General features: G+C 36.7%; 2 protein-coding genes across 4 annotated transcripts in view; both read left to right on the top strand.

The window, feature by feature from the left end:
• meaf6 (MYST/Esa1-associated factor 6) overlaps nt 1-3,999 on the top strand; it is a 46,967-nt gene extending 42,968 nt beyond the window's left edge. For both annotated transcript variants that reach the window (XM_048203710.1, XM_048203712.1), the window contains one exon: nt 3,876-3,999. In XM_048203710.1, coding sequence (XP_048059667.1) covers nt 3,876-3,890 — 15 coding nt within the window. In that variant the 3' untranslated portion in view covers nt 3,891-3,999. The remainder of the gene's footprint in view (nt 1-3,875) is intronic.
• Nucleotides 4,000-6,211: 2,212 nt separating this feature from the next.
• On the top strand, nt 6,212-23,014 carry LOC125276155 (E3 ubiquitin/ISG15 ligase TRIM25-like). Of its 2 annotated transcripts, XM_048203657.1 has the most exons (6): nt 6,212-6,303; nt 8,632-8,710; nt 8,864-9,405; nt 9,512-9,604; nt 22,056-22,325; nt 22,461-23,013. In XM_048203657.1, exons 2-6 carry the CDS (start codon nt 8,644-8,646, stop codon nt 22,479-22,481), a joined length of 993 nt encoding a protein of 330 aa, XP_048059614.1. In that variant the 5' UTR covers nt 6,212-6,303; nt 8,632-8,643; the 3' UTR covers nt 22,482-23,013. The 2 variants fall into 2 exon arrangements, with proteins under 2 accessions (XP_048059614.1, XP_048059613.1); XM_048203656.1 differs by having other exon boundaries at nt 22,056-23,014.
• Nucleotides 23,015-25,279: the final 2,265 nt, after the last annotated feature.

Genomic DNA, 25,279 nt, shown 5'->3' on the forward strand with positions numbered 1-25,279 from the left:
ACCTTTTAAGATAAATTATTAGTGTATTTAGTATTTTATATGTTTGATAAGGAGGATCAGTGAAAATAATGACAAACTAATCCTGTGCCTTTCTGTAATGTTTATAATGAAGCTGCTGATGTCACTAGTTTAAATTCTGACAATAATAAATTGTTTAAATTTATTTCAAAGTCCAAGTATTTATTATTCCTTCTTATAGAGACTGTTTGATTTAGTTTACCCCTAAATGTTAATTAATGCATTAATTATCAAACATGTATTAACGCGTAGTTAAGGCTGCTGTTTTCATGCATGAATCCTTATGACTCCTGTTGTAGTTAAGGATCACTCTTCATTAGTTCATATCTTAACTAATCATGAGTTCATGTTGAAGTAACTATTAATTCAGGTATTAGTTCATGGTTATTCATGTACTGTTATTGTAAAGTGTTACCAAAGAAGGACTGCAATGATGAGAACAACAACATCTCACTTTAGAATGAAACTCATGTTGTTAAATTTATCATTTAAACTATAACATGCTTTTACCCAATCAAATATGTCATTCTAATTTAGAGATTTTTGAGTAACATACAGATTTGAGAGAATGTAACACCAAAACTTTCATGTACATCATACATTTAATGAATAAATTATGTCAAACATTTCATAAGTGTTTATTTTACACAAAGGCCTGTTCACAAATAGTTTTAGCACATCTACAGAAGCAGTAATAGGTTATTTGGCATTGCAGCTTTTGCAGAGAATCTTTATCCCATCGGGGAAAAATCCAGTGCCAACCAGAGACACCGAACACTCCGAACACTGAAAACACGGCTGATGCCACTGACGATCCTCAAACGAGACGTACTTCCCTTCTCCAAAACCTGAGAAAAACATTGAGATGCGTTTCATTTTGAGCAGCGGTTTCTAACACTAAAACAACATGATAATGATTTCAAATGAACATCATTTACATTGTTTATAAACACTGAAAAGAATAAACTATAAGAAAAGTCCATAATAATATGGAACAATGTGCTGTTAATGAAGTAATTTTCTAAATTGATCTTTCACCCATATTTTAAATTATGCATTGTATTGTGTTGTGATTTATGGCAGAAAACTCTGTGAATTTAGATAATGTCCTAAAATTGCTAGTGTCTTTCTGGTTTTTTTATTGGATTTTTTTCTTACAGTGTATAGTTCTGCAAAAAATTATTTACTCAGTGATGTTACTCAAACCTACATAGCTGTGTAACACGAAGAAGTTCAGCAGTTAGCTCCTTAAACAACAACAAAAAAAACAACATAATGGTTTATACAACTTGAATGTTATATGTTAATCCATCTGAATTCATACAGCTTTGTTTGACTTCTTTATGGTGCTATTACACAGGTTTGCTATTACAAAGATATTTTGTTGTTGTCTTAGAGCTTGACCGTTACTTTATTTACTTTCATTATATGGAAAAGAGCAGCATGGACATTCTGTTCTGGCCAGACTGATCGGTGTATGACATCAAAGTGCCATGAGAGCGATCAGAGAGCTGAGGTCTCTGTATGCTTTTTATTCGCTCTCTTTGCACTTTCATGTCATACACCGATCGGTCTTCACAGCGCCTCTTCAGGCAAGTGTGGGTATCTGCAGGTTGAAGTAATGGGCATGATGAAAGGTTGGCCCTCTTGCAGTTAAAAAACAAAACTGCATGCATTTTGCTGAAGAACATTGTTTTGGTTGTGCTTCAGTTCTGTGTGACTGTGCGGATGAATACAGTTATCCTGCTCATAAAATATTTACTAATAGTTTTAAGAAATATAACCAGTTCAGATGGAAAGGATCTCAAGCTGACTAGCTGAAGACGATACTGTAGTTTTACTCATTAGACACAGTACTTCCTTGAAAATTAATTCCAGCACAGCGCTACAACATCCGTAATGAAATGACCCTTCACAATAGATAATGCTTTACAATGAACTCTGTTAGAGCTACATATGGTTATTTATCTGTTCAATAAAATACCTTACTCTCCTGTTGAGTAATAAAAACACCATCTCCAGTTTACAACATTTCAAATCCCTCAGTTCTCGACAAGCCGATGTTGATTCTTGTATTATTACAAGCTCTGCTGCATTCTCTTTTTGCCAGTAGACTCTTAGAGGTTTGAGATTTATTTGCTCCATGTCAACCAGATAAATATATATATACTACTTTTAGACCCTTTCATTTTTTTTCCTTATTGGTGTACAAAATACATTTGCCAATATAATCCTGTCATTAAGCCACAAAAATGATGGCAAATCTTGATTTTGTCATGTGTTCATTGGAGCAGATGAAGTTTGCATCCAGGATCGTTTCTCATTAAAGGTGCCATAGAATGCTTTTTCACAAGATGTAATATAAGTCTAAGGTGTCCCCTGAATGTGTCTGTGAAGTTTCAGCTCAAAATACCCCATAGATTTTTTTTTTAAATTCATTTTTTTAACTGCCTATTTTGGGGCATCATTATAAATGCGCCGATTCAGCATGCTTCCCCTTTAAATCCTTGCGCTCCCCGCCCCCGACCTCGCGACTCTATAATACATTGGATAAACAAAGTTCACACAGCTAATATAACCCTCAAAATGGATCTTTACAAAGTTTTTGTCATGCAGCATAACCGATTATGTAAGTATAGTATTTATTTGGATGTTAACATTTGATTCTGAATGAGTTTGATAGTGCTCCGTGGCTAACAGCTAATGCTACACTGTTGGAGAGATTTATAAAGAATGAAGTTCTTGTGTTTATGAATTATACAGACTGCAAGTGTTTAATAATAAAAATAACGACAGCTCTTGTCTCCGTGAATACAGTAATAAACAATGGTAACTTTAACCACATTTATCAGTTAATTAGCAACATGCTAACGAAACATTTAGAGTTACATAGCACTGACTGTTGCGTCACAGTCGTGTTATGTTGAGATTCGCCTGTTCTTCGGAGGTCTTTTAAACAAATGAGATTTATATAAGAAGGAGGAAACAATAGAGTTTGAGACTCACTGCATGTCATTTCCATGTACTGAACTCTTGTTATTCAACTATGCCAAGGTAAATTCAATTTTCAATTCGATGGCACCTTTAAATAAGATGAGCACTAGTTAGGGTCTGATATTGGCCCTATAGAGGATGTTTTAGTGTCTATATATAAACCCAAGTGCGACACCCTATCTAGTCCACTGTGGGATTGATGTGCTGTCGGTCTAGTGCACTAACCTCTGATGCTCTCTTCCTTCCTAACGCTGCCCCCTTCAGCCCCTCTGGCATGTTTGATTATGACTTTGAGTAAGTCTCAATTTTACTTCCTGTTTCTCACTCCCGTGTCTTCTGTCCGTTAGCTGGGTAGGGCCGTCCACGTCGCGTGGATGAATGCTGTGCTGCTTGCTTCTACCTCATCATTGGCAGATGTTGCTGCAGTTTTGTTTTGGTTTTGTATTTATTTTTCAGCTGCATGCTTGTGGAGTTCATAGACATGTTGGGTTTTTAGTTAGTTGCATGCAGAGTTTTTAACGGTTTCATTAGTTTATCTGACCATGATGGGGTTCATTTGTTTTCTATTTTTAGTTACCAGAGCGGTAACTTCAGATGTACTTCTCTCATACACATATAAATAACTTTTTGCTGCTAAATATATTGTTGAAGTTTGAATGTGTCCAATGATGCCACTATAGACCAATCAGTGATGACCGTATTTGCATATTCTGATGCATATTCTGATGTTATCCTGCTTAATGTTAGAAATCTTTTGTTAATAATTTAATGTAAAATGTAATTGTCAAAGCTTTCACTCATATTATCTCATCTCTTTATCCAGAGTGTTTTTCTCTGTGTAATAGTTTGATTTAATTCTGCAGGATTATTCGGCCTAACAGATCTCCTCAGTTTCACTCACAGACATTCACACAAACCTCTTCAGTCAGTCCTGATTCTCTCCGGTTCAGAACGTCTGGATCTTCCCCAGTATTTCTCCACTCTTGTGTTTCTGTTGTTTCAAATAAAACTGAAATAAGACAATGATTTGATGTTTGTTGGTCAGTTCTTGGATTAAAATAATTTGGACAGCAAACATAATGAATGTTATTAAAACTAAAACTAGTTGTTCAAACAAACACTGAGATTAATCTTCAAGAAACCCCCAGCATTTAACTGCTGCTTTCTTTTGTGTCCATAGCCTTTTATCCAGAAATTGTAGTAAATTGTAGACGTCCCTTAACATATCAGATTTAACCATCAGATTGTCTAATGATTCTTATGATTTTATGAAACATCTAAGCAGCCCAGCCAGCAGAGCCATGTGGGGCCCAAATGGGTTTGACCTGGGCTATCTAACTGGGACCCAGCCAGTTTTGCACCCAGTTTCCATGTAGGCCCCACATGGATTTGCCCAGATGAAATGAACACTGCTTAGTGTGCACACTACAGGCTGTTTAATGTAACACTCAATCAGTGTTGGAGGTAATGAGATAATTAAGTGATTGAATAATGATTTTGTATTAGTGAAGAACACCTGCTGTTAACAAGAATAATCACTGAAGGAAAGAGAAACACAAGAACTACTTCCAGCCACAGCCTTGGATGAAATCAACTGAAGATAAAATACATTACATCTCTCAAGATCTGATTAAACAACTCCACAAACAACATTAGCTTCACTTATTACTAACCAGACTGACTTTATTTCTGTCAGACATCTACAGAAGTTCGTATTAAGAATTAAGAAGAGGCTTAGATGTTGATTACTTATTTGAAAGTAATAGTTTGATTTGATGTTACCATTGTGGCGATCAGTGTGTGCTTTAGTCAGGCTCTTGACTTTTTAACATTGTAACGTTTTTCTCTTGACAGCTGTGTCTGTTTGTTATGGCGAGAACAGCAAGAGAAAATATAATCAGATGCTGATTGATGATAAGAATATAATCATCATATATTGGCTTAACTCATTGATATTACGTGTGAGGGTTATACGGGTAGTATGTTATTAATTCTATTTTATTGTTATGATTCTACAGCAAGAGAATAATAGAATTTAATCAGAACATCAAACGATTTATAACACACCATTTACATATTTTGGGCTCTTGTGAGTTTTACTCGCACACAGACATCAAGAATCAGCGTATGAATCTCAACAATGGTGACATGCTTCAATGGTGCAATGCATTCTGGGTGCCTCATACAAAACTCATCCATGGCTCCCAGAATGCACTGCAGCATGAAGCATGTCACCATTGTTGAGAATCATATGCTGATTCTTGATGTCTGTGTAAGTGAATCTTGCAGAAGGTTTGAAGTGTTTAGTGAACAATGTGTTTTTCAAATTTTCTGATTAAAACGTTTTTATTGTTGTAATTCAAGAAAAGATCCAGCACAAAGTTAATCACATTTTGCTCATAAAAAGCTCAGTCATTAGATCAGTGAATTAAGCCACTAAATGATGACTACATTTTTATCATTTAGCAGTTGACCACATTGTCTCTTGTTTTTCTTGCCATAACAAACAGCCAGAAAAACATTAAAACAGTCAAACTGCCTAACTGAAGTAAGCGCTGACCTCGATCACGGTGACATCAAACCAAACTTATTTTCAACAAATCATCAACATCTAAACCTCTGGTAATTGTCAATAACAACTTTTGTAGATGAATGTCAGAGATAAAGTCAGTCTGGTTAGTGATAAGTGAAGCTGGTAATGCTGTTTGTGGAGATGTTTAATCAGATCTTCAGAGATTTAATGTCTTTTATCTTCAGTTGATTTCATCGAAGGCTGTGGTTGAAGTCGTAGTTCTTGTTGTTTCTCTGTCCTTCAGTGATTCTGCTCGTTATCACTTAATTATCTCATTAACTCCAGCATGTTTCTGTGTTTCATTTAACAGCCTGTAGTGTGCACACTGAGCAGTGTTCAGTTCATCTGGGCTAACCCATGTGGGGCCTCCATGGAAACTGGGTGCAAAACTGGCTGGGTCCCAGTTAGATAGCCCAGGTCAAACCCATTTGGGTCCCACATGGCTCTGCTGGCTGGGAGCATTTGTCCTGGAAACGTTTTATAGATATCACCAAAATCAAGCTTTTGTAAGTCTGCTAATTTCTCTTCTTCATGACCTGACAGAAACATCAGACCTAATACAAACAGACACACATGACACCCAGTACAGAGTAAAAACAGGAGGAGCTCTGACATCACTGTAGTTCAGAGAGATTCAGAGAGAGTGAAACTAACTTGATCAACAACGATATGGACGCCTGAAAAGATCAATGACTTGTGAACACATCTGATACTCACAGGTAAGAAATATAAGAGAGATTGAGCTGAACAGGTTTCTAATAGACATGCTCTGGTTTAGTCGGGTTTATGTTGAACTGGAATAAGTTAAACTGAACCTTGTGCTGTTTGCATAAACTGGCAACTCTTACAAGCTTGTCACATTTTCTTCTATAAGACTGTTCAAAACTCTTTTAAGTCAGCTACATAAATTTGATTAGATTGGTTGTAAAGTAAATTTTGGCACATTTCTGTCATTTTGCCACACAAGAAAAAAACAGGAAGTATTTTTATAACCCTTACTGAGACACAGAAAAACCTGCTGAACCTGCTATAGTTTGGTGCACAGATGTGTCACGCCTTACAAAGAATTAAGAAACATGAAGTATGACTGTCTGAATGGAGATGCTTGACACAATGAAATAAGACTTGAAATTCAGTTTATTTTGTGGTAAAACTTTTTTTGTCAGAATATTTCTAAAAGATATGTTTTATGTTATGTTTATTGTTTCCATTTAATATAAATAGCACATTTCTTCGCACGTTTTTCTGAGCATGCTCATTGTCTACCACAAAATAAAATGTTTATTATTTCATTTGAAGTACACTGCAGCTCAAAACGTTTACATTTACCTAAAACAAAATTAAATTTAACAAACTGTTAATTTTGAGGGGAAAAAAATATTTTCTGTACTTTTCCTTTAATACAGTGATTCTCAAAGTGTGGTAGGCTACGCGTACCACTAGTGGTACGCAGAGGAATCGCTGAATTAAATATGAATTGGCTGTGATGGGAAGAGGTGGAGGTGGATAAATTATGAAAAGTTCAACGAAACTGCTTCCATCTGGAAAGAGAAGTGTGGATCAGGAGGAGAAAGTGTCAAGAACAAGAACTGAAGAAGATAAAAGTGAACCAAGCACAGGTGCCAGGGGTGGCTGTGGCTACCCTTGGCCTAAGCTTGGCCAAAGCTTGGCCACCACGTTTACAACCGCTGTTTAGCTGCGTTCACGTCACCTCGTATTTACCGGAATCTTGAAATGACAACACGTGACGTTATATTCGGAGCTGTTCACGTCCTTTTGGTCCTTGGACTGGGAATTTCCATGGCACCACTATCAACGCCTAAATGAATCTACTACAGCGGTCACGTGGTACATGTGGGAGCTTTCAGAAAACTCCCAGCTTACAAGCTGTAACTACGATCTATACGAGGACGTGAACGCTTTTTACAAGTTAGAATCTCGTAACTACAGGAATTACGAGGCCGCGTGAACGCACCTTTTCTGTCTACATTTTTGTTGACAAGAATTGCGTTTGAACAGTCAAGAATTGCGCAGAATCGTCTTTTTAAGAGCACAACAAACGGGACACTTTTCAGACGCGCACTCCGACTTCGCCTCAGGGCCATGTTGAAGGTGATGACGAGGGAGCTTTAGTTGAACAACAGTGAACTGCGGTCAGATGAGATTTTCAGGACATGTCGGTAAAACTCAGAAAAATTAACACGACTGTCCAATTATACTGTGATTTATACTGTGATCGTGGCGCGCATTCAAGAATTTCATGCACATGCTCTGCATGATTACTTTATTATAGCTTAAATTAAGCGCAAAATAAACTAACTAACTGTTGTAAGTTAAGTCATGAAATTACCAAACATGCCATTAAAGCTGCCTCAAAACTGTGCATGCATGTATTTGTTGACATGGTTTTAAAGCTTGTTATCCAATTTGTTTGAATGTAAGCCAAACGCGATTGAATGTAAAGGTTTGTGTCTCGTTATTCTATTAATAACTACCGATTGATTTTGCATTTCTATCAGAAATTAAGAATTATTAGTGTCATTGTAGATAGTGTTGCAAATATCTAAGCTATCTAATACTTAAAAAAACACAAGGTTAAAGAAGATTTTTTGTACAAATGTTTCTGTAACAGTTGCCAAAAATAGTATATAGCTCCACTGGTTTTTAAAAAAATTTCCAAAAAAAAAAAAAATTTCAAAACATCCCCCCTCTGTTTTTTTTTTTCACAAATCGCACCCTGAGCTTACATAAATGTTTCTCAACTGGTGGGTTGCAAGACAGCGCACTTTTCAATCACGCACAAATACATAAGTGCAGTGTTGATCTTCAAACTGTGCATTTACAGTGTTTAACAATAATAAATATACTTATTTGGAATAAACTAGGCCTACTATGCTACTGTATTTAAATGTTTGTCATTATGGTGGTAAATGGAGAGAGAAATATTTTCCTAGGTGGTACTTGGTGTAAAAAGTTTGAGAACCACTGCTTTAATATATATAGCAGTTTCTTGTTAAGATTATGCTGTTGTTGTTGTTGGCATAAAGAAGTGAAGAACAATGGAAGAATCTTCCCCAACACTACCAGAAACACGAAAAAGGAGAGGGAGCATGGATGATCCTCCATGTGAGTCAATAATCAAATCTGTCTTTTATTTTATCTTATTGAAAGTAGCCATTTATTGTTTAGATTCAAGCTCTGCAGATTGTGGACATTCTCTCAACAAGCTTTTGCATTACACTCTAGTGCAGGTGACATTTTTATAATTTCTCTTTCCAGCGGTGTCATCCTCCAGTGTTCCACTGAATAAGGAGCTTCAGTGCTCGATATGTCTGGATGTGTTCACTGATCCAGTCAGCACTCCATGTGGACACAACTTCTGCAAGACCTGTCTGAATAAGTGCTGGGACAACAGCCAGACCTGCAACTGTCCATATTGTAAAGAAACATTCAAGATCAGACCTGATCTCAAGATTAATACCACACTCCGAGAAGTTGCAGATCACTATAAAATGAAAAGTCCTGAAGTTCTGTGTGACGTCTGTGAGGAAAGAAAGCTGAAAGCCCTGAAGTCGTGTCTGGTGTGTCAGAGCTCTTACTGTGAAACTCACCTGGAGCCTCATTTGAGAGTGTCAGGTTTAAAGAAACACAAACTGATCAATCCTGTGAGGAATCTGGAGGACTATATATGTCAGAAACATGAGAGACCTCTGGAGCTGTTCTGTAGAGATGATCAGACAATCTTGTGCCTGTGTTGCACTGACGGAGATCACAAGAACCACAAGACTGTTACTTTAGAAGTGGAGATTGAAGAGAAAAAGGTAGAAGTTACTGACAAAACTGTTTTTAAAGGGCTCATATGAATCATATTTTTTTTTATTTTGAGGTTAAAATGAAAACATATTGTGTGTTGTTCTCTGTCTATAGACTCAACTAAAGAGACAGAATGACGTGCAGCAGATGATCCAGGACAGAATTAAGAACATTCAAGACATCAAACACTCAGCAGAAGTCAGAAAAGTGAGTTAAAAATAATAAAATTATATTATTATAAATATTTATTATACATAATTTAGTGCAGTCCTCCGAGATTCCTGATATACAGTCCAACAGCACTGGTACTTTCATTGTTTGTATCTCTGCTTGTCTGTGTTGTACTGTGTTTTAGTGGTGGGGATTTTACAGTGACTGTCTTTATGGGCATTTTTGATTTTGATTTATTTTATCAACGATTTCTTAAAAAGCACTAATTCATTCAAGAATGAATCACTACAATGTGTTGTGACTTTGATTTTACTTTTTTTTTTTCCGGTTGTTTGAGCAAATACAGACAATGACTGAATATAATTTGTCTAAAATGTAAGTTACTTTATTATTTAAAATACTTCTTTATTTAATTATTGTGTAAAAGCAATAGTCTATCACACTCACAATCATGCTATTGGTCTGAATATTAATGCGGCTGTGATTACCTATGGCCTGTTGCACAAAGCCAGCTGAACAAACTCTGGGTTCCAGAGTGGGTTTAGAGTTGACAAATCCATATAAATCCAATCTGGTTTAGATCAGGGGCATGTTCAAGCTCAAACCGGTGCGCAACGTTTTGCTATAATTTCTGGGTTGAATGCCATTTCCTTCTTATTTAGTGGGTGTGTCAGAAATGTCAGCCCAATCAGCAACAACATGTATATAAACCATGCTATTTTTTTTATATATTTTGCTATTGTATTGAGGAGTGACACTTTCATAAACTTTTCTATACTACAATATCATAGCACAACAAACAGTGATCAGCAATAATGATAAGCCTAATACTCACAATAAATATAATAAGGTCATATAGATCACAACACATGCAGCATCCCAATTTGCATACTATCTGTTCTAAATAGTCATCGAAATTAGAATTAGGCTGCGTCCGAAATCGCGTAGCCTACTGTTGAGTAGGTACTACATTTGAATTCAAATTTAGCCTACTTCATGACCATTGAAAAAGTATGTTCTATACAGTATGAATGCGTGTAGTATGAATGAATTCGAACATACCACATCTGCTATGTTTTTACTGTCACATGACCTACCAGTGTCAGTTACGTCCCTTCAACTCAATTCACAAATCCTCTCCCGTGGCCTCGTGGGATATCCCTTGTCCAAATACCCACACTTGCGGTCTTGGCTACTTGAGAGCTTGTGCACGCAACAGGAAGTAAGTGCGCAAGACTGTCCCATGTCTTAAAAATGCCCAAGTGCAGTGCCCTTGATGCACACTAAACCCACACTACCTTTAATACTGCTTCTGAGCAGTATTTGAGGCTAAAGCCTTGTCCAAATACCCACACTTGCGGTCTTTGTACTTGAGCACTTGTCTATTTACATGATGTATTTCCAGTACTGGCTCAAGTGTTCAAGTGGGGTTGAAGATGGCGAGTGTGAGTAAAACTTTTGATTGCCCGATGGGACACATTTACAGTCTTGCAAAAAATGCAAGTGTTTACCGCTCTTTTATTATTATTATTATTATTTTCAGTACTTTGCATTTTAAAATACACTTCTAAATGTCTGTTCAGTGGTAGCTATGTAACTAACAGAAGAGACTATTTTACAATTGTGGTGCTTCTTTAAGTGATAAAAAGCAGTTGCAAATGTTGTACAAAATACACACAGCCCACTTATCTTTGCATCAATAAAATGTGCAACATATTTTACTACTAAATTATATGTAATATATAATTCATTTAAATTACAGTCCTATGTTTTCCTTGACATCTCGCGATTTCAGGGCATGTGAGTTCCTGAACATAATGCATGATGGGATACGGTTAGCCTCGAATACTGCTCAGAAGCGGTATTCAAGATAGTGTAGGTTTAGTGTGCATTAAGGGCACTGCACTAAGGGCATTTTTAAAACATGGGACAGTCTTGCGCACTTTTTTCCTGTCACGTGCACAAGCTCTCAAGTGGCCAAGACCGCAAGTGTGGGTATTTGGACAAGGCATAAGCATATCCCATCATGCATTATTTTTGGGAACTCACATGCCCCGAAACTGCGAGATAACATTGCGAGAAAACATACGACTGTAAGTTAAATTAATTATATTATATTATATAACATATAATTTGGTTGTAAAATATAAAGTGTTGCACATATTATTGATGCAAAGATGGGTAGGCTGTGTGTTTTCTGTTAGTCGCATAGTGACCACTGAACAGACATTTAGAAGTGTATTTTAAAATACAAAAGTACTGAAAATAATAATTAAAAAAAAAAGTTCTGTAAACTCTAGCAACACTATAAATGTGTCCCATTGGGTAATAAAAAGTTTTACACACACTTGCCGTCTTCACGCCAACTTGAAAACTTGGGCCAAATACAGGAAATACGTCATGTAAGTAGACAAGTGGTCAAGTGCAAAGACCGCAAGTGTGGGTATTTGGACAAGGCTATAGTAAAGTGTCCATCATGTGCGCACTTCAGAATCTCGCCAGAAGTAGTAAGTCATCCGGGTCCTTACATCTTGTTCACATATTTTACAGTCCTGCTGTTACATGTTTGTTTTTGCCCTCCAGGGCTCTGCGACAGTTGCGTGACTGAAAACTATTAATTGTATGTGGAGGATTTTAACTGTGACAAGATGATTGACAGGGCAGTTTAATGAGTTTAAACGGTTACAGGTTGTGTAACAGAATATCCGCAATTATCGGAAAGCTTGTATACTCTTCTGATACACACTCAGAAGTATGTACTTTTTCTTCACAAAAACAGTACATACTTTTAGGGTGTAGTACAAGTTGGTGAATTGGGATCTCATTTTCTGAGATAAAAAGTAGATTAAGAGCCACGATCACAGAAATCACCACAATTGTTTCACGATGGCAATCTTTCATCTGGACAGCTAAAAATCGTGCAGTGTATCCCAGGTTTAAGACACTCTGGGGCTGTCCCGGAGGATGACCTGACCACTTTTACTGTACCTTCAGAAGGAATCATCAGCCCTCCATTGTTTTTCAGAATTGGTAGCTCTAGTAAACCAGGTACAGCATCTGCCACCAAGCTAGCATGGCACACAACACAGGGAAGCTTTCTCAAAATCTGACGCATCACAAAACCAGAAATGTACACAAGGGCATTGTCCATTGTAAGCATGTTGGCAGGTAGCTGTGGTCACACACAAGTGCAGAAACGTTCACAATAGGGGATGGAAGCTCCTCGGACTCATTTACTGCTAGAGATGACATTTCAACAGCTGATAGTGACACAGTCTCAGTCTGTGGTGCCACTTTCACTGAAGTGCTTGGAGAGACACCGTACTGGACCATGAGACACTGAAAAATGCCCTGAAGGATTGTTATTCCATCCCCTTACTTACTTAAGGAATAGTTCACCCAAAAATGAAAATTTGCTGATAATGTATTCATCTTAAGGCCATCCAAGATGTATATGAAAAAAGTCTTCATCAAATGAAAAAAGTCATATCTTCCCTGATGGTGACAACCAGCACAGTTTTGTTTTTGGGTGAACTAGAGCTGCATAATTCTGGATGAATTCATGATTCTGGATGAATCACGATTTTTTTTTGCTGTTATCCTACTGGTCAAAGGTTTAATAGACATATATATAATTATCAATAATTATCATTTGAAATTGTTTTGACACACAGTCTCAGCTGGTTGGTGAATAGTTAGTACAATGTATAATTATGACAAATTTTCTATTTGTTTTCATCAAAATTTCATTTTCGGTGAGAGACAGAGAGGTTTGAATATGACCAGGGCCATAATGCTCAGAGCAGTTCTGGGTTTAACTAGAACAGATACTCACACAGCATTAGGCAGAAGAGGATCAGTCTCTTGGAAATGGTAAGAACAGTGCACTGACAGGCTCTCCTCAGCTCTTCTTGGGCCTTGTGTAGCCCTGGTTCCAACAGGCTAAAAAGGAAATAAAAATATAAACAAATCACCATTAAATGGCAAACTATTAAATAATCTAGTGATGACACACCTACTCTTTGTAGACGAGTCAGGAAACTTCCCTTCTTATAGCTACTTCCCACTGTTTGCTCACCTCTTTGTCTTTGGGAAACCTTAAATGGTGAAAAGATAGCCAACTAACTAACATTACAGTAAGATTCACAAAATGTCAGTCACCTAACCGAAATGAGTAAGTTACTTGTCATAAAAGTCAGTCTTAAGAAAATAAAGATGCATGTTTAAACTTAAGGAAATTTAGTTTATAAAATAAGATATTATATAAGCTAAAACTATATTAGAAATCATATAAACTCATGTCTAAACTTTCACAGCTAACTAATGACATCGCTTGCTATTTTAGTCTGACTCCGGTGGCCAACTTCAATATAATTATAAAATTACCAAATACAACCAGAAACAAATGTTTAGTCTTACCTGTGAAAGGTCATTCCCCGAGACCTGTTTTTAATTTTGCAGCGATTTGTACAGCCCCAGGCAACACATGAAGCAGATATTTTTCTAATTTCCAGTTATGAGCATTATGGGAACTTTCCCCCACACAATATTGCGGCGCCATTTACATGCGGTCCAGGCAGCAGCCAATCCATGGGTTTCATGTGATGTCACTATATTTTATCACCGCCATATTTGTGTCCAGTCACAGCTACGCGACCTGTTTAAGTCATATGTTGAATGCATTATTTTTAATAACTAGCACTTATATTGTTCTCGTATTATTTTCATCAACACATGGTTTGATTAATAATAAGCATCACAAACAAAAACAGATTTTTTCCTCAAATTATCTCATTTAATAACATTACTGATTGAGATACGCGCGCTGAATGAACACCTGTAAACTGAAGCGCTTTGCTAGAAGGTTAATTAACTCAACGGAACACATCCTAAATAGGGTAATTCATATATATTTATACAAGATAAGCATAACATTACAACTTATATTTTTGCAAAAAATCATCCCCGCATGAACTTAGCTCCTGTTGTGGATGCGTTCTTCCTGTAACAACACGTCGAAACACAGCAACTAGAATTAACAATATTTGAATTAAATAGTCTATACAATTAAAATGTTATTAATATGACAGCCACAATTGTAGATAATGTTTTGTGTTGCTGTTTGAGCACTCACGCTGAAGCTAAAGATGACCATCAATACAACGAAGTGCTGCTGCGTTAGTTGCCATCTCGAACACAAATATGGCGGCGGCATAGCGGAAGTGACGTCTTTGAAACCCATGGATAGAGCGTCTAGTGTTTATAATGTCTATGGTTCAATGCACCACCATTTCCATTTAAAAAACATTTTGCAATGCTTTGTCAGGGCTGAACGCAGCTCAGGTTCAGCTGTCTCACAACCCTTGGTAGATGTTCTCGGTCAACTCAGGTTTGATCCAGAGTTTGAAAGTGTGACACGTACTGCAAACAGCCAATCACATGGAACTAATATCTGACTATATCAAAATATCTGACTATATTAATGTGAATCAAATAGGCCTAATAATTATAGGTTCACAAAGATCTCAAATGAATACACATTGTTTAAAAGCATATATGTAAATGCATGTAATATATTTATAATAATTTAAAAGCAAAGTGTAATATTATTTGTCAGTTAATATAATAATTATGAATACATGAATTACAATTAATTATAAGTCACATAATATAAATATAATAATTAGAAGCAAAAATGAGCAATTTTGTCTCTAAAGTTTTTTTCACTCTAAATTGCTTTAATTTGGAGCGAGAGATACAGGGGGAGTGGCTTTATTGCATCAGATGCATGTCACTTTACTCACAGCTGATTGGTCCAGTTGGGGTTTGTGATCTCTAACCCCGAATAAAACCTGCTCTGGAGCAGGATAGCCATGTAGCTTAAGTTACCATCCCAGCTAACAGGGAACGTTTCCATAACTTTCACTAACGTTATGTAAAAGTTATGTAAATGTTAGAAATAAACATTCCTAAAATAATGTTTCAAGAACATTCTTATAATGTTTTCATAGTTAAAATACATTCTCATAACGTTGAGAGGAAACATTCTCAGAATAACATTGTTGGAACGTTCTTACCATGTTATTTGTACTTGACTGATGTTCTCCTAATGTTGATCAAAAACGTTCTCATAACAACATTCTTGTAACGTCTTTATCACGTTATTTGTACTTGACTGATGTTCTCCTAATGTTGAGCGAAAACGTTCTCATAACAACGTTCTTGAAACGTCTTTATCACGTTATTTGTACTTGACTGATGTTCTCGTAATGTTGAGTAGAAACATTCTCATAACAACGTTCTTGAAACGTCTTTATCACGTTATTTGTACTTGACTGATGTTCTCATAATGTTGAGTAGAAACGTTCTCATAACAACGTTCTTGAAACGTCTTTATCACGTTATTTGTACTTGACTGATGTTCTCATAATGTTGAGTAGAAACGTTCTCATAACAACGTTCTTGAAACGTCTTTATCACGTTATTTGTACTTGACTGATGTTCTCGTAATGTTGAGCGAAAACGTTCTCATAACAACGTTCTTGAAACGTCTTTATCACGTTATTTGTACTTGACTGATGTTCTCATAATGTTGAGTAGAAACATTCTCATAACAACGTTCTTGAAACGTCTTTATCACGTTATTTGTACTTGACTGATGTTCTCGTAATGTTGAGTAGAAACGTTCTCATAACAACGTTCTTGAAGCGTCTTTATCACGTTATTTGTACTTGACTGATGTTCTCATAATGTTGAGTAGAAACGTTCTCATAACAACGTTCTTGAAACGTCTTTATCACGTTATTTGTACTTGACTGATGTTCTCGTAATGTTGAGCGAAAACGTTCTCATAACAACGTTCTTGAAACGTCTTTATCACGTTATTTGTACTTGACTGATGTTCTCATAATGTTGAGTAGAAACATTCTCATAACAACGTTCTTGAAACGTCTTTATCACGTTATTTGTACTTGACTGATGTTCTCGTAATGTTGAGTAGAAACGTTCTTAGGATAACATTCTGAGAACATGCTTTTAATGTTATTATTATTTGCTGAATGTTTTTGAAGTTCAATGTTTTGAACGTTCTTATGTGACCATAAAATGACCCAAACTGGAATGTCCTCCTAAAGTCATATAAGGAACCTTGAACTGCAGCACTTTCATTACCAAAGAGGACGTTTATGTCACAAATGTTCTGTAAAATGTCAGAATTTTTGTCCCTTTTAGAGAACTTTTAGGCAAAGTTGAACAAGAAAATAATAAAGTTTGAAGTCACCGTTATAGAGGTGAGCGTTTCCTTTAGATGGGCTCTTGATTCTTGATGAATAACATTAGTTTTTCTTTGCCTGCATTAACTGCACAGCAAAAACTGCAGTGTTAAATTAACTCTCCTGGGAGTACATGTGAGACCATACTCAAGAGTGTTAAAGTGTTAAAATAAGAGTGTTAAAAGAACACTGAAAAGTGTTAAAGTTAATATTGACCATTATTGAAGACATCTGATGATAACAAGAAGAATCACCAAAGGAGAAAATCACAATTTTTAAGCCACCATCGTGGAGATGAGGGTTTGCTTTAGTTGGGCTCTTGTCCCTTGACTTTTAAAATAATATTTAGTTTGGGCTGTTTTAACTGAGTTATGACATCCAGACAAACAAATGGAAAAAATGATCAGGTGGTGTTGGTTATGTTTTCACATAATCATTATTTGGTCTGAATATCTGAACTCATCTAGAGTCCGATCTCTGAGTTAGATTTACATTATTGATTACAGCAGAACTGTGATTCTACAGCACAAGATCAGCTCTATCAATATAATCTGAAGGATTTCACAAACAGTTGTTCTGAGCAAAAAAAAAAAAATCTTTCTCTTAGGCACACACAGACATCAAGAATCAGCCTGTGAATCTCAATGACGGTGACAAGCAACATATTCTGATCAACAGATCAACTCTGAACATTAGAAAACAAGCTACTAAAAAGTCGCATAAACGGAAGAAAATAAAATATGAGAATAAAGGAAATTACTAAAACAATTCAGCTCATAATTTATTCAGCTCATAATTTATTCATCCAGCAATGCATAACAATGAATTTTGATTGGTGGCACCCAGAATACACTGCAACATGCTTTATTATTCTCACCACTGTTGAGATTCACAGGCTGATACTTGATGTCTGTGTGTGCCTAAGAGAAACATTTTTTTTTTTTTTTTTTTTGCTCAGAACTGTTTGTGAAATCCTTCAGATTATATTGATAAAGCTGATCTTCTGCTGTAGAATCACAGTTCTGCTGTAATCAATAATGTGAATCTAACTCAGAGATTGGGCTCTAAATGAGTTCAGTGATTCAGGGCAAATAATGATTATGTGAAAACATAACCAACACCACCTGATCATTTTTGCCATTTGTTTGTCTGGATGTCATAACTCAGTTAAAACAGCCCAAACTAAATATTATTTTAAAAAGTCAAGGGTCAAGAGCCCAACTAAAGCAAACCCTCATCTCCACGATGGTGGCTTAAAAATTGTGATTTTCTCCTTTGGTGATTCTGCTTGTTATCATCAGGTGTCTTCAATAATGGTCAATCATTACTCAATTAATCACTTAATTATCTTATTAACTTTAACACTTTTCAGTGTTCTTTTAACACTCTTATTTTAACACTTTAACACTCTTGAGTATGGTCTCACATGTACTCCCAGGAGAGTTAATTTAACACTGCAGTTTTTGCTGTGTGTGTTATCCAGACATAATTGTTATAGCAATAAATGCAAGAGAAATTCTGTTCAGGTGAATTGGATTGTTAAGTGTAGGTGATTCAATCATCATGGTCTGTCCTGATTCACTGATCATCACTAAATCCTCAAACTGTGTATGAATTAACTTTTAGTTTTATTAATGCTTTTTTTATATTGATTTCATTATACAGACAAGAGTTTTGAGCAAGGTCTTTTTTGTCTAACTTTAACACAGACATCATGAATCAGCGTATGATCCTCAATGATGGTGACACTAAACTAAAATCTTTTTTGTGACTTCAGTAGCTTATTTTGTGATGTTCAGAGTTATTCTGTTTATCTGAAAATTGTGTCACCATTGTTGAGGATCATACGCAGAATCTTGATGTCTGTGTGAATCTGTATGATGCTGTTTGAATAATTTCTGCACAATAACGAAAACTTTCAAAATACCAGGACAGAATTTTATACATTATCATGACTACAGCAACATAAAAGAAAATACAATTTTCAGAGATCAGATAATAAAGCCACTCTATGATAAGAAAATAATCAACAACGAGCAGCAGAAGCCATATGATCAGACTTTCATTTCCTCACAATTTCTTTTGCAATGAATGCTTTATAAACACAATTGCAACAATTAGAAGAAAAACAATAAAAGTGTAAAGGGTCAGGAGCTCAACTAAAACAAGCGCTTACCTCCGTAACGGTGACATTTACATTTTGATAAAACATCAACACCTCATAAAGAAGATTTGTATGAAAGAAACAAAGTCAGAGTGGTTTGTAGTAAGTGAAGATGCAGAGATCTAGAGCAGGGATGGACAACTCCGGTCCTGGAGGGCCGGTGTCCAGCAGAGTTTAGCTCCAACCCTAATCAAACACCAGCTAATCAAGGTCTTTAGGACTAATCCTAAAGACCTTGATTAGCTGGTTCAGGTGTGTTTGATTAGGGTTGGAGCTAAACTCTGCTGGACACCGGCCCTCCAGGACCGGAGTTGTCCATCCCTGCGCTACATAGTACCCCACACAGCAAAAGGACTCCGTGGCGGATCCACCGCGGAGGTATCGCACAGCAGAGGTGGAAAGTCCAGGGGTCAGAAAGTAAAAGTCCTGCCATATTTTTTTCCCACCCACTGAAGCGGTGTTAAAGTTAATGAGACAAATAAGTGATTAATTGAGTGATGATTGGCCATTATTGAAGACACCTGATGATAACAAGCAGAATCACCAAAGGAGAAAAATCACAATTTTTAAGATACCATCACAGAGGTCATGGTTTGCTTTAGTTGGGCTCTTGACCCTTCACTCTTTAATATTAGAACTTGTTTTGGGCTGCTGTAATTGAGTTATAACAGCTAGACAAGCAAAGAGAAAAGATGGTCAGATAACATTGGTTATGGTTTCACATAATCATTATTTGATCTGAATCACTGAACTTATCTAAAGCCCAATCTCTGAGTTAGATTTACATTATTGATTACAGCAGCACTGAGATTCTACAGCACAAGACTCAGTTGTTGTTTTTTTTTCAAAATAATTCAAAGGTTTCATCAAAATTTGTTCTTAGAAAAAAAAAAAAGAACTCTCATGTAGACACACAGATATCAAGAATCAGCCTGTGAATCTCAACAGTGGTGACCATCAAAAAGCATGTTGCAGTGCATTCTGGGAGCCACCAATCAAAATTCATCCATGGCTCCCATCATGCATTGCTGCATGAATAAATTATGAGCTGAATTGTCTTAGTAATTTCCTTTATTCTCATATTTTATTTTGTTCCGTTTATGCGACTTTTTAGTAGCTTGTTTTCTAATGTTCACAGTTGATCTGTTGATCAGAATATGTTGCTTGTCACCGTCATTGAGATTCACAGGCTGATTCTTGATGTCTGTGTGTGCCTAAAAGATAAACATTTCTTTTTTTGATCAGAACAACTTTTTAAAAAATTCTTATTTTATTGATAAAGCTGATCTTGTGCTGTAGAATCTCAGTGATGCTGTAATCAATAATGTAAATCTAACTCAGAGATTGGACTCTAGATTAGTTCAGTGATTCAGATCAAATAATGATTATGAGAAACATAACCAACGTTACCTGACCCGCAAATTGTTACAACCGTTACAGTAAAGGCGCGTGCGCGTCCGCGGATCCGACATGGGTCCGCTCAAGACCCGCTGATTGACAGTAGAATTTATGGCGCCGCCCGGATGCGGACCTGATCCTCTGGACGGCGCCAAAACGGATGTGACAGTCACGCGGATTTGGCGACTTGAATGCGGATCCGCCTAGGAGTCCCATGCTGTGTGGGTACTGAGACAGTACTGGTAAAAGTTCTTAATGATATTTTAATGGCTACAGACCTGGCTGATTCTGTGATTTTAGTTATGCTGGATTTATCTTCAGCTTTTGATACTATAGATCAGGGATGGACAACTCCGGTCCTGGAGGGCCGGTGTCCAGCAGAGTTTAGCTCCAACCCTAATCAAACACCAGCTAATCAAGGTCTTTAGGATTAGTAATCCTAAAGACCTTGATTAGCTGGTTCAGGTGTGTTTGATTAGGGTTGGAGCTAAACTCTGCTGGACACCGGCCCTCCAGGACCGGAGTTGTCCATCCCTGATCTAGAGAGATCTGTTAGTGTTTAATGTTGTTTCTGTTATCTGAGTTTTGTGGGTCACCATTGTGCTGGAGAGTAGATCCTGAGCTTCAGTCAGTGATGATCCAGAAACACCGATGCTCTGCTGCATGTTGCTTTATGTAAAGACAGTAACTGTGTAGTTACTGATGCAGTGATACAGCAGTTACATTAGCTCATGCGTGTTCTGTTGTTTTTTTGTTTTTGGTAAGACATTTAAGAAAAATTAGTATTTTGTTTGAGCAGATACTTTTATTAATTGACTTTTTTGACAAGGGCAGCAGGGGCGTTCCCTAAAACAAATAAAAACATTCAGAGAACCTCTTGAATGTTCTGTGAATGTCCGCCAAATAACGTCCCCCAAACCTTAAGAGCTCCACATCGTGACCGTCTCTGAACGTTCTGGGAATGTTACTAGACAACGTCCTTAACACCAGTGGGGATGTTTTGAGAATGTTCTGGGAATGTAAAATTTATAGCGGGGCAGGGTGTTGTGAACGTTCAGAAAATAACGTTTTCATAACATTTCCAAAATGATAGAATGGAATGTTCCTCTAATGTTCACATAAACCAAGAAAAAACGTTCTTAAACACAGTTAATTTGATCGTTCCGAAAATATTACAAAATAACGTTTTTATAACATTTCCAAAATGATAGATTGGAATGTTCCTCTAACGTTAACATAAACCAAGAAAAAACGTTCTTGATACATTAAACAAACTGGACGTTTTGAACGTTTAGAAAACATTCCGAAATAACGTTTTCATAACTTAAAGAGAATGTTAACAAAACGTTCTGACAACTCCTTTTTGTTAGCTGGGATGGAACCCGCTAAAAATCAATCCATCTTGAGCCTGAAAAAACAGAATTTGCTCAAACTAATCTCGAACATCTGTGTAACTGAAACGGGCTTTGTGCACAGGCCACTGATCACCTAGAAAAGTAATAACACATCTCTCTTCAATAAGGCACATTCATTGCAAAAGGTGCAGGATGAAGGTTAATACTTTAGTTGTGAGATTAAGAGAAAACCACCTAAAACACTGATTATTGTCTTATCAAACACCATTAATAATTTGTTGATTGTCCTGGTTGAGCAGAAAAACACAGAGGAGAAGAAAGCAGCCCGTGTCAAGCTCTTCACTAATCTTATAGACTCCACTAAGAAATGTCAGACTGAACTGCTGGAGATGATGGAGGAGCAGCAGAAAGCAGCAGAGAAACAGGAGGAAGAGCTCATTGAAGAGCTGGAGCAGGAGATCACTCAGCTAAAGATGAGAAACACTGAGCTGGAGCAGGAGATCAGTGAGATGATAAACACTAAGCTGGAGCAGCTCTCAAACACTGAAGATCACCTCCGCCTTCTAAAGGTCAGTCAACATCTTTCTGGCCCTGTTTCCACCTGGCATTATGTTTTGGTCAGTCGGACCACAGGTTGACAACGCTAAATACAGGTGTAAACGGGGTGTAAAACATTTTGTTTGTCCACTTTTAACCACTTCCAGAGGCAGTTGAAAGGCATTTGACCAGATTGCTTTTGTAGTGAAAACGCTCACGTGGTCGAATGCGAACAGCCGCTAAAGACTGCCTTCTTTCCACCAACTGACACAATAAACATTAAGCCAGGTGGTTTTTAAAACTTTGCCGGCTGAAGCCATAAGTTTGGTTTGAAGATGAAAAACATAATAAGCACAGAAGAAACGAAAGCTGCTCTCTGTATGTTTTGCTGTTGTCTCCGGTCACGTTCATATGCAAATTGTGCACTGTTATTTCACCTATTAAAGGATTAGTTCACTTTCAAATAAAATTTCCTGATAATTTACCCACCTCCATGTAATCCAAGATGTTCATGTCTTTCTTTCTTCAGTCGAAAAGAAATTAAGGTTTTGATGAAAACATTCCAGGATTATTCTCCTTATAGTGGACTTCAATGGACTCCAAATGGTTGAAGGTCAAAATTAAAGTTTCAGTGCAGCATCAAAGGGCTTGAAACGATACCAGCTTTTTGCTTTTTACGTGATATGGCCAAAAAATCATATCTCTGTATTTTTGGACTGAATGCCGATGTATAAACTCAGTATTTTGTAAATTTTTCTAATTTAAATAATCAAAAATAATAATAAAAAAAATCTGTATTTAATTTAATTAAATAATTACAGTTTTTTTCAATTGCTAACAAGCGTTTAGCAATACTTAAAGTACTTTTTCTAAACTCTTAACACAGCAACACACAAACATCACACAATTAGCTAAATAGTTAATTTTCTGCCCAAAACCATATTTTGTTATATAAACACAAACTCCACATTTCAAAATGCTAAAAACCTTTTTCAACACATACTAACTCTATCAAAACACAGCAAACCTGATTCAAAATCGAGTCGTTCTGTCAAGCACTAGCACTAGTTTTCTATTCAACATGAACATATAGTCAATCAAAGCGCAATGACTGTCAAAATACTAACAGTTGATGGCATTATGAAAACTGCATTACTTGTCATGTTTCGGTTCTGGAGAAAATGTGAAATCCATTGTTTTTATAATTCAGTTTCCTTTTACTACAGTAATAGTATAATGCATGTAAGCCATTCTACATTTTTGGTTGAGTGTTGAATGTGTGCATTCTTGGCAACAGAAGTGAGTCATTATTTTATAGAATGTGCAGCAGAAAAAGAAAGAAGAAAGTAATAGAATTGCTCAGGGCAGCTGCTGGTCAGATGAGTCCCCATATATGCAGAACTTCAGTTGGCCCCTTGGTTGAAATCTCTTTCTGGAGGTGGGTGTGTGGTGTTGATGTTGCCCTCATAGAGGTTGGGATGGTGTCCCATTGGTAGTTAGTGCCCTACGCAGACCACATATTCTGCATATATGGAACAGTGGTAGTGGAATCGTTGTAGTAAAAGCTTTACATGAAGCTTTACTGAAATGAAAACATGAAATTGCTGCCATTGATCAACAACAAATCCAACATACATGGCCTTTGGATACTGTTGAAGCTTTTTTCCGCCACAGAATAAAAAAGTATAAAACATAATTGTGACTTTTTATCGCACAATTCAATTTTTTTTATTTTTTTTTTATTTTGCAATTGTGAATATACATCTCACAATTCTGACTTTTTCCTCTCCGAATTGTGATATGTAAACTATAGGAATTGAGTTTAAAAAGTCAGAATTGTGAGATAAAAAGACATAATTACCTTTTTTATTTTCTATTCATGGCAAAATAAGCTTTCATAGGTTCCACATGTAAGTGGAAAAACAGAGATTACAGTCCAGCATTCTTCTCCTCTCCATACCTTTCTTTCTCTTGTCCTGATCCAACTTCTCCTTTCCTCCTTCATCTATTCTTCTCCCTACCCAGATATTATTTTCTCTCTACTCCTCTGTGTTGTTTTCATCCACACTGAACAAATCCGATTCAAAGAGTCCTATTTTACTGTGCATGTCATAATGGAAAGATCTTCAACCCTGACTATGCTTCCAACTGAGACTGGAATTGCTATTCTCAATATTTCAGTGATCTGCTAATTAAAATGCTTTCAATTGTTTCAGTATGTGTTTTATATATATTTTCAATACTCTTGTTGCAGAAGTATAGGTTTTATCCTATATTTAAAGATTGTAACATTGGTCTTCATTTCTGACTTGCTGTGTTTAAGCATTTGCAAATAAGATGAGAAAGATCCATGATTTTGGTCTGAGGTAAGCTTATATGAAAAGAAAATTTAAGCATTTAAGAAATGTGTTAATTGATTGCATTTGTGTGAAAACGACATGAATGTGTAATGGTATGGCCACAACAGACGGATGTTCTGCTAAATGTGTTTAGAGTTTTGAAAATGTGACTACAGATTGGACAAAAGTATGTTAGCAATTGAAAAAAACTGTAAATCATTTGATCAAGATGGCGCCGCGCATGGCAGCCACAGTGCTTAGCTCTTCAGTGTTTGTTCTGTTTTTGTTCGTTTTTCCTGTTTTCTGTTTTTCAAAACCATCAGTTTTACCAGGGATGAACTGCTGACATCGGCAGTACACACACAAAATCTTTACCGGATTTCGATTATTCAGACGTTTTGCTGAATGTTGTAGTCGGCGGAGCGGCAGCGCTGTTTAGACCTTCAGGACGCGCAGACGGGAAAGCGCCGCGCCCTCGTGAAGCTCAGACAGCGCGGATTAAGAACGCCCTGCCTAGCATCCATCTGGCGAATCTCCGCTCTCTGCCCCAAAACGGACGAACTCCTTCTGCTCCCGGACAAATAAGATTTTCGAACTCGGGCTCTGTGCTTCACGGAAACCTGGCTGAACGACGCATTCCGGACAGC

The sequence above is a fragment of the Megalobrama amblycephala genome, linkage group LG9, assembly GCF_018812025.1.
Source record: "Megalobrama amblycephala isolate DHTTF-2021 linkage group LG9, ASM1881202v1, whole genome shotgun sequence".
NCBI classification, from domain to species: domain Eukaryota; kingdom Metazoa; phylum Chordata; class Actinopteri; order Cypriniformes; family Xenocyprididae; genus Megalobrama; species Megalobrama amblycephala.

Bases quoted from the DNA above. Each gene is read 5' to 3' on its own strand.
- LOC125276155 (XM_048203656.1), top strand. From the start codon at position 8,644: ATGGAAGAATCTTCCCCAACACTACCAGAAACACGAAAAAGGAGAGGG. The intron at 9,406-9,511 runs GTAGAAGTTACT...CTCTGTCTATAG, and splicing joins TGGAGATTGAAGAGAAAAAG to ACTCAACTAAAGAGACAGAA. The intron at 9,605-22,055 runs GTGAGTTAAAAA...CTGGTTGAGCAG, and splicing joins ACTCAGCAGAAGTCAGAAAA to AAAAACACAGAGGAGAAGAA.